Here is a 13886-nt window from a genome sequence, read left to right as displayed (position 1 = left end):
TAAAGCAAGAACCTTCATACTTTGACTACGAAAAGAGAAACAAACAAACTGGACAAAGGAGACATGCCATGATATCTTCTAAGAGGGCAACAGATTTAAATGTAAATCCACTCTGCTTTAAGTGCAGCATGCAGACAAGCTTCAGGACTTCTGAGATCAGTAAATGATCCTCAAGTGCAGTTAAAATGAGACTTTTTGTGGCTGCAATCACTATGAACTTACTGTGACTTCGCATCACAGTGAAATTGAATTTGCAAACCACTTAACTGTTTTGGGTTGCCCACAGCATTGATTTTTTTTCTTTTGGTCTTTAGGAGGAGCTCAACCTTTTCAGTGGAAGGTTTCCTGCTTTTCCAGAAGCACTCTGTCAACATTTATCAATCAACCAACATCTAAGACATCAAAGCATGATTGCTGCAAGCTTAGTTAAGTAAAATCCTGGTTTTAAAATATTGTACTGAAACAGGATGGGTAATGTATTTACATTCTCTAGCTCAAAAGCTACTGATGTTAAGACTACTGTTAGATTATTCACCAAAACTTCCTTCCTTACTAGGGTAGGCAGTGGGTAGTTCCTGCAGTCCAGGAAAGCTATCATGGAAGTTGCCTTCTCAGCATTACTTCATGTTTTGAAGAAAGTAACAAAGGTCTTAGTACAGAACTTTGCATCTTCTAGTTACATATTCACCCACAGACTGAGAAGCACACTAGATGTTCTGTATGATATTCCTAAACTAGTTGGGAGTTTTATCTTAAAGGAACCATTCCACTGCAGGATCAAAAGAGCACAAATTCAAAGGATTTCAGGTCCCTCTTGTTAAACACTCCTATTTAAAAAAAAAAAATTATGTTGGGCAGAATAAGATATAGAACATAGCCTGCAATCAATAATCAGTTCACGTAATCTTACAGATGACGAAAGTCAGGAGAAAGGTGCAAGTTTTACGAAACTGTACGTGACTGAGAAAGCCTTAAACACAGCCTTAAATACCATCTAACTGATAGTAAAAGTCTGATGTCCGCTTTGGTCTTTTTGTGCTCTTATGGGATGACAAGGCAGCATAGAACTTACATTAAGAACACACTGGTTTTGCATGCTTAAGACTGTGGCGTATGTTCACCGAGTCTCTGCATCAATGACATTTAAATAAAAGAAATAGCCTTACATCGACATACTACTAGCCACACAAAATATCCAAGATCAAAGACTAAACAGACTGACATCTTTTGTGGAAACTACTAATGCTAAAGAGTTCAACTAACTCAGACCCTCCTGTTTCCTTCCTATTCATACAACCTAATACAATCAAATAGAATGGCAATTTTAAAGAAAACAAAGTTACCAAGACAAACTAGAAAGCAGAAGGAATGACTCAAAATTACAGATAGGTTAACTTACACAAATATCAACCCCCCTGAAAATATGGACCCTGCTCTTGAAAATACCAGGTGGTATTTTTCCAGATCTAAGCGGATGTTAGAAACTTTAATAACAAGGCAGGTTTTCACACCTGAAAAACTAAAATACTATGCATCCTATCTTAAAACACAGGAATTGTTACACCTCGCACCAAAATCACACTCCAGCTAGTCAAGATCATGCAAACATTGAGGAGAAATTTAGTACACTGAATTACGGACAGTGACCATTTTTATTAGCAGGGAAGAGTTAGGTAGGCAGATCAGAACTTACTCATCATCTAAGATAAACCTTTCCACACAAACACTATCTGATTTATGTGATAGAAGATTTCAATACTACGTTTCTCAAACTCATCAGCTTACAGTTCACAAAACACACAAAGTAAAATCAGAGCAGTATTACAATGTACAGCAATCCGTATGTCCAAGGTGTTTTAGAAGGCCTTCCTTGATAAGCATCCATTCAGATTGCTTTTTCTTACAGTTGTCTTGAAAGATCTAAGAACGTCCCGATCTAAGAATGTCCTGGCCTGGATATAACTATGGACAGTCTGAGATCAATATATATAGCAACAGATACACCCAATTTCATACTCCGTGAAAATAATTTAAGGACTGGTTTTGCAAGTCTGGTGTAGAAATTAAAAAAGGAAAGAAAGAGGAAGCCTTACTACAGTTAATTTTATTTCATTTCCTCTAACAACAGTCATTCAGTAAACATCCAAGCACTTACCCTCTTGACAAAATAGGCTACATACCAACTTCTCTCCTCTTTTAGAGGAATTCTAAATTCAATCACAGGAGACATAAAACCCTGCAACATTAGATAACTTGAAAGGAACAGAGTAACAATTTCAATGGTTACAAATACTAATATGGCCTAAATATCTCTATGTAACTCAGTACTTACTGACTGATAACCTCTGTACAGAAACAGGAAAATTGTAAAGACACCAGCAACGCCAGCACAAATCACTATTTCCCATGGGAAACCATACAGATCAGGACCAGGTCTCATATCTTCAGGCAGTGAAGCCACAGCCTGGAAAAGAAAGTCAAAAGCTTCAATGAAAGAAAAGATTATTATACTTTCAACACATATAGACATCACATGCTGACTTACTGTTTATTGCTAAGGCAATAAATACAGATTTGTGCATTATTTTTTCAAAACTTTGAGAGAATGGTTAACAGAAGCCTGTGATATTTAAATGAGTCATTTATACTCAGTGACCAAAAAAAAAAGTGACCAAAAAAAAGAGGAAGGAGAAAAGGTCAAACAAAATACAGTAATGGTCAGATAAAGCCCTGTAAGCTTTTCCTACTGAACCTCCCAGTTACAGAAGAATCTTCTTTAGGCTGTCTACATGTTTCACCACTAAAAGCATCAGTACTAAAAAGTATGTCATGATGTACTGGTAGGAAATTCTAACAAAAGCTAGAGATACGCAAAAATATTAATCTACTCAAACAACTGTATACTAAAACCACGTATCAAACGCAGTGAATGATTTAGCACATTTAAGATACACTCGCATGCATTAATTTGTAAACGAACACCAATATTTTCTGAAAGCGAAGAAATAACCTGTTTAATGTAGCTCGTATTTATTACACGCATTGTGCATGTAAGAGTACGTTAAGGTGCAGAAAAGTCTTAATCTGAACTGCTTTAATGAGATGATCAAACTACCGCTATCTCAAGACAAGGTGGGGAGGAGGAAAACCAGCGAGCGCTCTTCGCAGGGGGTCTGCTTTGCGAGATCCTTTCCGCTCGCAGAGAAACGGCGAGCTTTAACAGCACCAGTCCCCCCCACGCTCCCGCCGCCGCCGGGCCCCCCGCGAGGCCCTGTCCCTCAGGGCCGGCCGCCGCCGGGCAGCGCCGTCTCCCGGAGCGCCCCGACGCCGAGGGTCCCCGCACAACCGCCCCGCGTCCCCGGCGAGCAGCGCCGCACTCACCCGGCGCGCTCCCTCCAGCGCCAGCCCGCAGTAGCGCTGCGCGGTCTCCCGGAGGCCCAGCCACAAGCTGGCGGTGGCGACGTCCAAGGCACCCCCGCGGCCGCCGGCAGCCATCTTACTGCGGCAAAGGGCGGCGCAGGGCCCACCGCCACCTCCACCGCCGCCGCCGCCGCCGCCACCGGCGGGGCGGCCCCCTTCCGGCCCGCCGCTTGACAACCGGCCTGTACCACTGCCGGCGGAGGGGGGGAAACCACTGCTGCCGGGGGCGGGGAGCAGCCGGGACGGCCCGCGGGGGGCGGCGGGCTGTACCACTGCTACAAGGACGGGCGGGGTGCAGCAGCACCACCGCGGAAACGGAGCGGGAGATACCACTGCCGGGGCAGGGGAGAGCGCGGCGCCCGCGCGGGCCCGGCGGCGGCGGGCCCCAGCTCCCCGCTCAGCTCGGGCCGAAAGCAGGTGCCGGGGGCGCCTCGGGCACCAGGCGCGATCGCTCCCAGCAACCCGGCGCCGAGCTGAGGGAAAAGCGTAGGCGGAGCGGCAGGTGCACCTCCCGGGGCCGCTGCGAGCGGACGAGCGCGGCGCCGGCCCCGCGCCGGGGAGCCCAGGCCCGGCCCGGCCCGGGGCAGCTCCGGCGGAGGGAACCGCGCCGCCCGGACGGGCCTGCGAGACCTGCCGCGGCGGGCAGCGGCGCCCCGCGGGCTCCTCCGTGCCCCTGGAGCTGCACCCGCCTGCGAGAAAGGCTAAAGTACAACCGCAGCCGCCTCGCCGCCGTGCGCCGAGTGGTTACGAAACTAGTGCGTTCCTCATTAAAGCCGAGTTATTTGCAGGGAAACTCACCCCTTCCTTTGCTTCTGCTGCTTCCATGAGTAGTCATATAACAACACAACTTTACACAAACACGAAGGTCCTAAGAATAGCGACTCGCTTCCTCGGAAAAGGTCCTGACGGCCCCGGGGAGACACGCGGCCCCGGAGCCGGTCGCGACCTTGGCGGCAGGGCGGGCAGGGCCGGGGGAGGGGCGGCAGGTGCGCCGGGCGCGGGCAGCGGCCCGTCCCGTTTCCCGGCACGCTCCCTCCCTTGCCCAACTGCCTTGCGAGAGCCAGTTGCCGGTACGCGCTTTAAGCACTAATGCTAGAACCACGTTATGCTTCGCAGTATTTCAGCAGCGTGTAAGCTGCCGTTTCCCAAGCTGAAGTCCTCGGTTAGGAGTGGATCGCGCCGTGGCGGCTGCTGCTCAGCCGCCCTCCTTCCCCCCCCCCCTTCCCCGGGGCGGCTCCGGTTGCCGACAGACCTGAAACACTGCCACAAGAAACAGTAGCTGCAATGCCACATCGCAGTGGAGTCTTTTCCATCTCATTGGTTATGGCTAACTCTGGTTTTGTACTTAAATTAGGATTTTTCTCAATTTCACGTACTTAACTGCAGTACCTACGCTAGCTCCGTTTTCCCAGTACCACACGAGTGACTGGCATGCAGAACTGGTACCATCTAAGAGACTCTGATAAGGAGAAGGTGGAAGTGGCTATTTAATACAAGAGCAAATTCTGCCACAGCAGCAATCGGTGAGCGTTGAAATGAAATCTGCTTCACTAGAAAGAAAAACGCTTCAGCTTTCTTATCCTAGGCTGTGACTTGGCCAAAATTAACTGAAGTACACTGGAAATCAGCCAAAAAATTCTGTGGTTCTTAAAGTTCAATTACCAAATGTAAACAAAGCTAAACTAAAGTACCAATATTAACAAAGTTTACCACATGCCACTTTATTGGCTATTACTCTTCTGTTTAGAGGGGACAGGGCAAAACCGTCTACCTCTTCTCACATTCCTCTGGCAGCATTGTTTCTTATACGCTTAGTCTGGTAAGATCTCCTTCATTCTGCCCGCACCAAAACCTAAGGTGCTAAACTTAATCCCACTTCTTCAGTTAATTCTCTCTCTTTATCTCCCAAATTTCATCCTCCCTGGTTTCACTCCTACCCATGTTCTCATCTGCAAGGCCTTGACTTGTATTCACTATTTTTCATATTCACAAATCAAATAGCTGATCTACAGGGTACACCTGTACATATCTTCTAGCTAACTTTTTCCCAGGCATTACTTCCAGTAGAGCTTCCCTCTCCTTGAGGTTTCCACTGAATGCTTTTCCCACACCTGCCTTATATCAACCTTCTTGCTCCAGCGTTCTCGAGTATCTCTACCCTACTCCTGAATCACCCCAGCCCTACATCTTCCAGCTCCCCTCCTTCTGCTTTTGTAAAGCCAGCTCTTCCAAAAATTCATCTTTCACCCCAGACCCCTCTAGACTTATTTCCTGCACTTTGCTTCTGTCCACTATTTTTAATTCCGTACTCCTGCAGAAAGCCCTCTCTCTAACATCTGCCTCTTTCCCCCAGCAGGCCCATCTTCTCTCTGCCCTGCCCTCAGCTTCTCCTCATTCTCCCAGGCACTCAGCTCTCTCCACTCAGGTTTAGCATCCCCTCTGCTGGCCACTTCACACCCCTGCAAGCCCCCTTTTGCAAGGGCCTATGGTCCTTTGCCCTCTTCTTTTCCTCCCCCTTAGCAGACAAGCAGAAATTAGGGCTAGTGCAGGAGTAGTGGGGTGAACCCACCTTACCTGAAATGTGCAAAAAAAGAGGGTAACTTCCAGGTGGAGAAGCAAGTGAGGCAGCTCTGGAAAGAGCTTCCTGCTCACCTAGCAGAGGAAATGGGCAGACTGCAAAGGAGAGAGGCTAGACTGAAACTTCCTCCTGCAGCATTGTACCTTCCATTGACTTAGCCGGTTAACCAATTAATTAGGTTAACTCAATTGTACAGAGTATATTAAGGCAATCTAAGGACCTTCTTTTCTTTTATATGTTAAAAGAATAAAATCTTAACCTTACAATTGAAATTCCATGTTTCGATATTTAAGGCATCCCCTCAGCAGTCATACATGACATTTTATATTTTATATATTTGCTAAGAAGAGTGTTTTTATGCAGTCATGAAATAGCTTTGGGAACCAAAACTTTGAAATTATTAAAAAATATATATATTTTAATCATCTTATGCATCCCAACCCAAAATTTCAAAGTCCAAGGAAACGTAATCAGTAATGTCATGGCAACTAGAGGGAGCCACAAGTTTCCTTTTAAAAAAAAAATTATGTTGCTATTTTGACCACTGACCACAGCAGCTAACTTGACATTTTCATGCTCCAGATCCATCTCATTTAGCTTCAGACACCCTAAGAAGCAAGGGGATTACAAAGGGTCTGTTTAATTTTTTTTTTTTTTTAAGAACTTTGTTGCAGAAAGTGACCAATGACTGGATTAACTTTATACTAAAGTCCACAAAATGTCACTTAAGGAATTCTTACCTTTTCGATAATACTTGTCGTTGCTGAAAATACAGACTTTATGAATTCCCCAATCTCAAGAGCATTCCAGCACAGAAGTATCTGATATATCCAACCGCCTTCTGGTTTGTTTACAAGAAAAGAAAGGTTTTACATTACAATTGTCTCTATAAGTTGTCTTAGTGTAATTCCAAACTTTTTTTGGATTGCAACTTTTCTTCAAATTAAGAAACTTTACACTTACCATTACTTGGAACATAGTTCTGAATTTGTAAAAAGGCATCTGAGAAAGGTTCTTTGACGTCAAATGGCAGATCAACCACCGAACTGTGGATTTTTTCTTCAGTATTTACTGATGGAATCACTATTGCTCTGGAACGTTGGTCAATGTTGTGTTCACTGTCTACAGCGGTATTCATTTCATGTTCCTCCTTTGGCGTTTCTTCTAGCAGTTTTCTTTTACTGCCTATTCCTGCAAATAATTGTGAAGTGAAAGTATGTTTATTTTCAGAGAATTCCATGTTTTTCCCTATAATTTTTACAAGATATTAACCTCTATTGAGATTTTGATTTTTTTGTTTTTCCTCTATTCAAAGCGAAACACTGGAGTGCTACATTAGAATGCAAATGTGCTACAGATTTATGATTTAAGAAATACTAGTTCACATAATGGTCTCAAAACAGGGTTTCGAGGATAGAGCTTTAGGCGAAATTGTTGTTGTATTCAAGTAATTAAAACCAATGTTCAGGAAAAATATGCTTGTTTTGATCTTTAACCTATATAATCCTCTTTCAGGATTATTAGGTCTCTTTCTTATGGTCTGTCAAAACATGTGTGCAAAAGGTTTAGGAAAGAGCAAAAAAAAAAACCACACACACAGGATTAAAGATTAGTAACTTCCCATAAGTTGAAAAACTTCACTACAAAATACAAAAAACCACAGTCATATTCATGCAGAAGAAAGACTGAAAGCACTTAGCAGTGTCAGTGTCACTGACTTGGGCTAAATTTTACAAAGCAAATAAAATACAACTCCTCCCCTCCAAAAAAACCACCCCAAAACACAAAATAACCAAACTGCGTAACCACATAGAAATGAAATGACCATTTACACATATGTTAATTTTTTTTGTTCTATGCTTCAAAGACACTACTGGCCAGAGATTCCAATCATGAATAGTCAAATAGTCAAAAGTTAGCAAGAACAACAGGCTCTTAAAGTGTTACCGTTATATTAACGCAATCTGTATTAACAGTTCCTCAAAGCATCATGAATCAGTCACTAGCAACTAGCAGTTTAGGTTCGTTATCTCTTGATTTTAAACCGCCAGAAGGAGTTTAAAATTCCTTCCCCCCCACCCATACAAAGCATATTTTGTTCTTGCTAAATCACTGTTAGTTAGTGAAGCATTAGTCCAGTACCTTTTTCTGCAATTCGGGCTGCACACTTAATTGTTATAGCAGACAGAAGATCTTGCAGTTCTGTAAGAATATTCCTTTTTTCCCTTACATTTTTCCTGCCCAATGTCCAAAATGTGCCCATTTTCTACAGACAAAATCACTTGTTTCTTCTGCATAAAATTGTCTTTATATGAGTAAGCAGTGATTTCATGATGAATCTTTTCAAATTGCTGGTGCAGCAGCACCAGTTTGTTTTCCTCACAGAGGTGTCTATGGGTTGCTTAGCAATCCTGTTTTAACTTTACATAAAACTGTTGGTATGCAATGAATGGGTTGGGTAAATCTGAGTCATTATCATAAAATATTTGGCTATTTATGCTTGTTTCTTGGGACATGAACTCCGTCTTCCAGATTATGATTTTGTCAGTTTTCTTGTTTTAGCTTGATTCTGCAGCAGTATTCTTTTCCGGAATGCCAAGTTGTCCTTCCTCAGACTTATCTTTCATGATTTTTAAATTGTTTTTGTCATTTTGTGCATGGTCTGCAGTTTTAGTAGTATGTTTTTCTTGTTCACATTCCTTTTCTCTTAACTCAGTCTCATTCCTCTGCACACTATTTAATTCTACCTCATTTTTATGTGTCCTAATGCCAGCCTCACTTTCATTTGGGTCTTGGACAAAGTCTGTGTGTTCAGACTTTTTTCCATAGTGTTCATTGTTAGTTTTACTAAATACACTTCCAAAGAACCATGATGTTCTGGTAAAAATACTACCTGCAACCCTTTCTCTTAGAATATCACTTTTACAATTTATATTTTTGGATTTTGTTTCTGTCTGTTTTTCAGCCTCTTTCTTCGTTCTTTCCCTCTTCTCTCCTGTTTTATCAGCAGCAGTGTTTTTTTTCAGTGTTATCCACGCTTTCAGTTAGAATTGCATCTTCCTTTTCAACATACTCTTTATCAGTTAGGCTTGTGTGTGACAGACAGTTGCTGGGATTTATCAGTTTTTTTTAAAGCATTCTCACTTTCTAGTTTGACAGTCTTTGAAGACTAGCTGTAATGCTGGTTGTTTTCTTTCAAAATTGTCTTCTCTCTCAGAGGACTTCTGGGATAAAAGTTCATATTTACTGAGACTTTTATCATACGGCTGCTCTGTTGCTTCTACTGTCACTAAATTTTCCACACAGGTTTCTTTAGGTTTGGATTCACCTGAGAACTTCAGTATTGCTTTATCTTTTGAAATAGTGTTTGGTGGGGTCTTCTGATACTCAGATTCATTATCTGTATTTTTATATCTTGCTGCACTGTCATGAGGGCTTGAACTGATGGACACAGGTGAGCCTAAATCTGATGATACAGAATAATATTTTCTTTTACTGTATTGCAGGCCATTTTTGTATTTCTTTCTGAGATCTGAATTAAGACTGTCCCCAGACCCCATTCTCTGATTCCAGGAGCTCTGTTGGGAACATGAATCTTTCAGTGTTATTTCTGCTTCACCTTTCTGATGATGTTGCATGTTCATAGGAATTTGTTCAGTTTGTAAACTCCTCTCCTGAAAAGCTATCAACAATAGTATCAAGTGCTGCCCCATCTTTTACTAATCTGGCATGTTCTGCTGTTTTTTCATTGTTCCGCTCATTGTTTTGCACTGCCAGCTGAAGTGCAAGAGTATTCTCTTTGGAGGTATCCACATTACTCTTCTCTGATTCTGTATGATTAACCTTCCGATTTGATGGGTCTTCAGTTTCTTTTCCCCTTAGTATCTTATCATGGAAGCTTAGTTCTTCTTGCATTCTCAGCAAGCAATTTTTATCTTTCATTCTGAAACTCTGTATTTCTTCCAGATGGCCCCTTTCTTCTGAGGTGTTGGTATCTGTTAGACTGAAGTCGTTAGATGAGTGGCAAGGAACGAAAGGCTGGCCGGTAATGAATTCCTGGGACTCCTTGTGTTTCTGATTCTGTTGATCAGTTAAAATATACAGGCTGAAATCTTTGATGTTCTTTTCATAAAACCCCAGTTGAACATTGTTATTTGAACTGGCTTTTTGATGCTGAATTTTGTTCTGTACCACAGTGTTCAATTGGTTTGCCTTTTTCTGATGTTTCCAGAATAAGACTGGACCTACTGTCATGTGGGATCTTCTCGACGTCCAGACAATTATCTGCACTTGCTGTCAGCTCCTGAGAACTTTGTATTTTTTGCTCAGAATCTACAGATTCTTGCACACATGCGTTGAGGTTATTTTGCTCTTTTTGCACTGCTTCAACTCTTTCCATTTTGGATTGTTCCTGTAGGTAAATTTCAATTTCCTGATGGCTTAAAGTGAGTATTTCTTCATTCATACTTACTGTGTCCTCTTTTTCTTCACTTGGTTCATCTTTTGTGAGTACATCCTGCTTCCTAGAATAAAAATCTTGTACCTGTGAATCTACTGTATTTTCAAAATTTAATTCTGATGGTAAATGTAGACAATCTTTGAAGATATGGATATCATAATAACCTTTTATACTGGAGTTCCCCTGACTTTCACTACTCTTGGAAACATGTTCTTCAGCGCTGGAATAACTAAACATGTGTACATACCATCTTTGAGATACTTCAGGTCTTCCTAGAATTTCAACAGATAAAATGTTTCGTGAAGCATTGTTATCTTTGACTAATTTGGCATTATGTGCTGCTTTTTTATTACTGCATTCATTACTTTGCACAGCTAGTGCGGAAAAGAGATTGCTGTCTTGGGTTGCACCCACATCTCCCTTTTCTGGCAACTCCTCACTACCTCTCCGATTTGCTTGTCCTTTGATTGCTGTATTTTTATGTCCTTGTAACATTTCATCATCATTTTCAGAATGAGGGTTTTTTCCACTAAAGTACACATCCTCTTGCAAACTCAGCACTTTTTCTTTTTTCGTTATTGAACTCTGAAACTTCAATATGTCTGCAAAATGACTAAGAGAGAAGAAATGCCTCTGTTCTTCAGATATGTAAGGCTTTCCTTCTGTATTTTTTGTATCTTTGGGATCAAAGTTCTGAGGTGGGCTAGAAAAAGAAGAAATCTGATCTGATGCAATTGATTCGTGTCCCTGTTGATTATCAATCAGATGTGTGCATACTAACACTTATAAAGCTATTATATATATTTTTATACCAACCTGACTGGCCATGTTTGCTTTCTGACTCCTGACTTCTCTCTTTAGCTTCCACGTTTTCCATCAGCTGGCTTTCTGACACTGAGACTTGTTCTGAACTGCAAGGTTCAATTAGCTTCTTTTTGTCAGCTGTTGATATATCAAAAGATGATTCTGTGGTATTTGAGGTGCTTGTGATGTCATTAAGAGTATGTACACTTGCTGGTAGCGTCCAAGAATTTGGCATGTTACCGTTTGAATCTATTGCTTCTGTTGCATAATTCTTTTTGTTTTCATCGTCTGTCACTGCTTTAACTGACTCTTGTGATGCTTTGTCATTGTGCGATTCTTCTTGTTTAAAAGTCTGCATTTCTTCGTTTCCATTTGCTTCATCCTCTGTTTCTGTGCATTGCTGGTCTTCCATAACTGTATCTTTCTCAGCTTGCCCAAAATTTAGAACATTACTTAAACCCAAATTAAACCAATTGGATTTGGATTCATGGCTTTCACTCTTTTGTTCTTCTTCTGTCAATACTTCTGTAACTATTCTTTCATGTTCATTATCAGAATATGCAGCCACATGAGAAACGTCATGCATTTGTGGATTTTTTTTTTCTGATACCAAACCAACATCCACATTCTCTTTACCAAAATACAGAAAGTCTGTCAGTCCACCTTGAAACCAACCAGATGCCATGGGCTCTCGCTCCTCCTTATCACTTGACTCTTCTAAATCATTTTCAGCAGTTACTATTTTTCTGCTGATGTAAGTATTTTCTTCTAAAGATTCAGTAACGGCTTTTATGGTCTCCTCATCATTTTTACTTCCTGTGGTGAACCATCCTGCAATACCGGAAACCCTCCAACTAGATTCAGTTGGAATGGGTTTTAATGGAAGACTGTTTTGAGTTTGTGGCTGTTCAGCATCTTCTTTTCCGTTCTCATTTTTTCTGAGCAACTTTTTGCTTGCTGAGTCCTCCTGACTGTAAGATTCCTTCGAATCTTTTTCAGAAACTGATTCAACACTTTGTTCCTTCTGGATGAAGTCTCTTGTATATTGTAGGAGTTCATGTTCATGCAGCTTTGATTCTGCATCAGGTGATGAATATTCACTTTCTTTGTCATGATTTTGTAACACGCTATCTTCATTTTCAAAAACATACTCGTCTCCATCAAGACAGAGGAAGTCAGTCTCCTAAAAGAACAATATTAACTTTTAAAATGTTTTCTTTTGTAATTTTATACATCACTGTGTAATACAACAGTGTGTCTTTACTCTTCCTCTATGTAGTTGTACCTGTGTGTAACTTTACACAAAGGAATTTAGCTAATTATGATATTCCTAATGGTTATATGTGGTTTATTAGACAAAAATTAGCTTAGATGAACAGATTTTAAGAGATGGCAGTAAACACAAATGGAACAATAACAAAAAAGGCATATTTGAATTGTCTGAAATAAAAATGCATTGACACTTGAATTTCTAATTGGATATTGGATTTTTAATTGCTGTGAACTACATAGGAAAATCTGGTGATATTGGTTTACCTTAGTAGGCACTTCAACTTCTTCTGCAATAAAAACTTCCTCAACCTTCACAGCATCTTTTGGGAAATATCCAAAATCCTTTCCTTTCTGTAAAAAAAATAAAAGGAATGAGAACATTTACATTTTAGTAATAAGTATGTTAGGTGCTTGCACGTATGCTAGAAAAGTAGGAACAAACAACAAGTTTACAGGACTGCTTCCAACTCCTCCATTTTGTTTGGCCAAACAAAATGGTTTATTCTTCCTTCACAAAAGTGTGTTCCTTTTGCCACTTCAGAAAGCAAAGAGAAGTATATTAATCCGTGCTGCTATTTTCTGTTCTATTTTTATGGAAGTGTGTTTGTGCATACTCAAACCAGTAGCCTTAACACTGCTTCAACTGAAGACAGTGTTGTGTGCACAGATGGTCTCACTCAGCTCTTACTAAAATCATCTGCATCTCCCATTGACTCTCAAGGGGGAGAAAAATTATGCTTTAATAACAAATGAATCACAATAAGGTTCAAGAAGGGTAGGATATGAAATCCAAGTATGAGGTTGGCTACAACTGAAGAGAAAAAGGCAATGAAGATGGGAACGCTGCAGAAAATAAATAAATGATAATGCCTAAAAGAATTACACAAACACAAGTAAGGGTCAGTCTGACCTAGAAACCAACAAGTAACTTGAAGTTAGAGCACTGGAGGAATAAATACATCCTGGACAGCAAGGAAGAGTGAGTTACCTGCCAAGATGTTCTCAGATTAAAAAAGGAAGACAGCATTTAGACAGCATTTCACTGTTAGATGATAAGCGTGACAGATAACTTCCCCCCCTCCAAAAAAAAAAAAAAAAGAGAAAAAGATTACCTGATACATTCTAGTTTTGGAGCACTTAAAGAGTTTTACTAGCATTTGGGTTTGGATCAATGCACCCCTTGCTTCCTAGCTATAACTTAACTACATGTAGTAACTGAGTTACTACATGACTGTTCTAACTACATTGTCAATTGTTCCAGCTCACTAAACCTGCCTCATAACTTCTATGGGAACTTTACTTGAGCCCTGAAGCGTGAAGGCAGGTCCCAGTGCTGTTTATCTGGTTAAGCAA

At 41.1% G+C, this 13886-nt stretch overlaps 1 protein-coding gene across 4 annotated transcripts in view; it reads right to left on the bottom strand.

The window, feature by feature from the left end:
• MIA2 (MIA SH3 domain ER export factor 2) overlaps positions 1–13886 on the bottom strand; it is a 41004-nt gene that overhangs the window by 24809 nt on the left and 2309 nt on the right. For 3 of the 4 annotated variants that reach the window (XM_009670905.2, XM_009670906.2, XM_068946526.1), the window contains 5 exons: positions 12798–12884; positions 11274–12444; positions 6962–7189; positions 6739–6839; positions 2333–2464 (listed from right to left, as the gene is read on the bottom strand). In XM_009670905.2, coding sequence (XP_009669200.2) covers positions 2333–2464; positions 6739–6839; positions 6962–7189; positions 11274–12444; positions 12798–12884 — 1719 coding nt within the window. Of the gene's footprint in view, positions 1–2332; positions 2465–6738; positions 6840–6961; positions 7190–8140; positions 9288–11273; positions 12445–12797; positions 12885–13886 lie in introns of those variants that run through there. The other variant, XM_009670907.2, reaches the window with a different exon arrangement.

This window comes from Struthio camelus, chromosome 5 (genome assembly GCF_040807025.1).
Source record: "Struthio camelus isolate bStrCam1 chromosome 5, bStrCam1.hap1, whole genome shotgun sequence".
NCBI lineage: Eukaryota > Metazoa > Chordata > Aves > Struthioniformes > Struthionidae > Struthio > Struthio camelus.
This window is presented reverse-complemented; position numbering and strand designations above follow the sequence as displayed.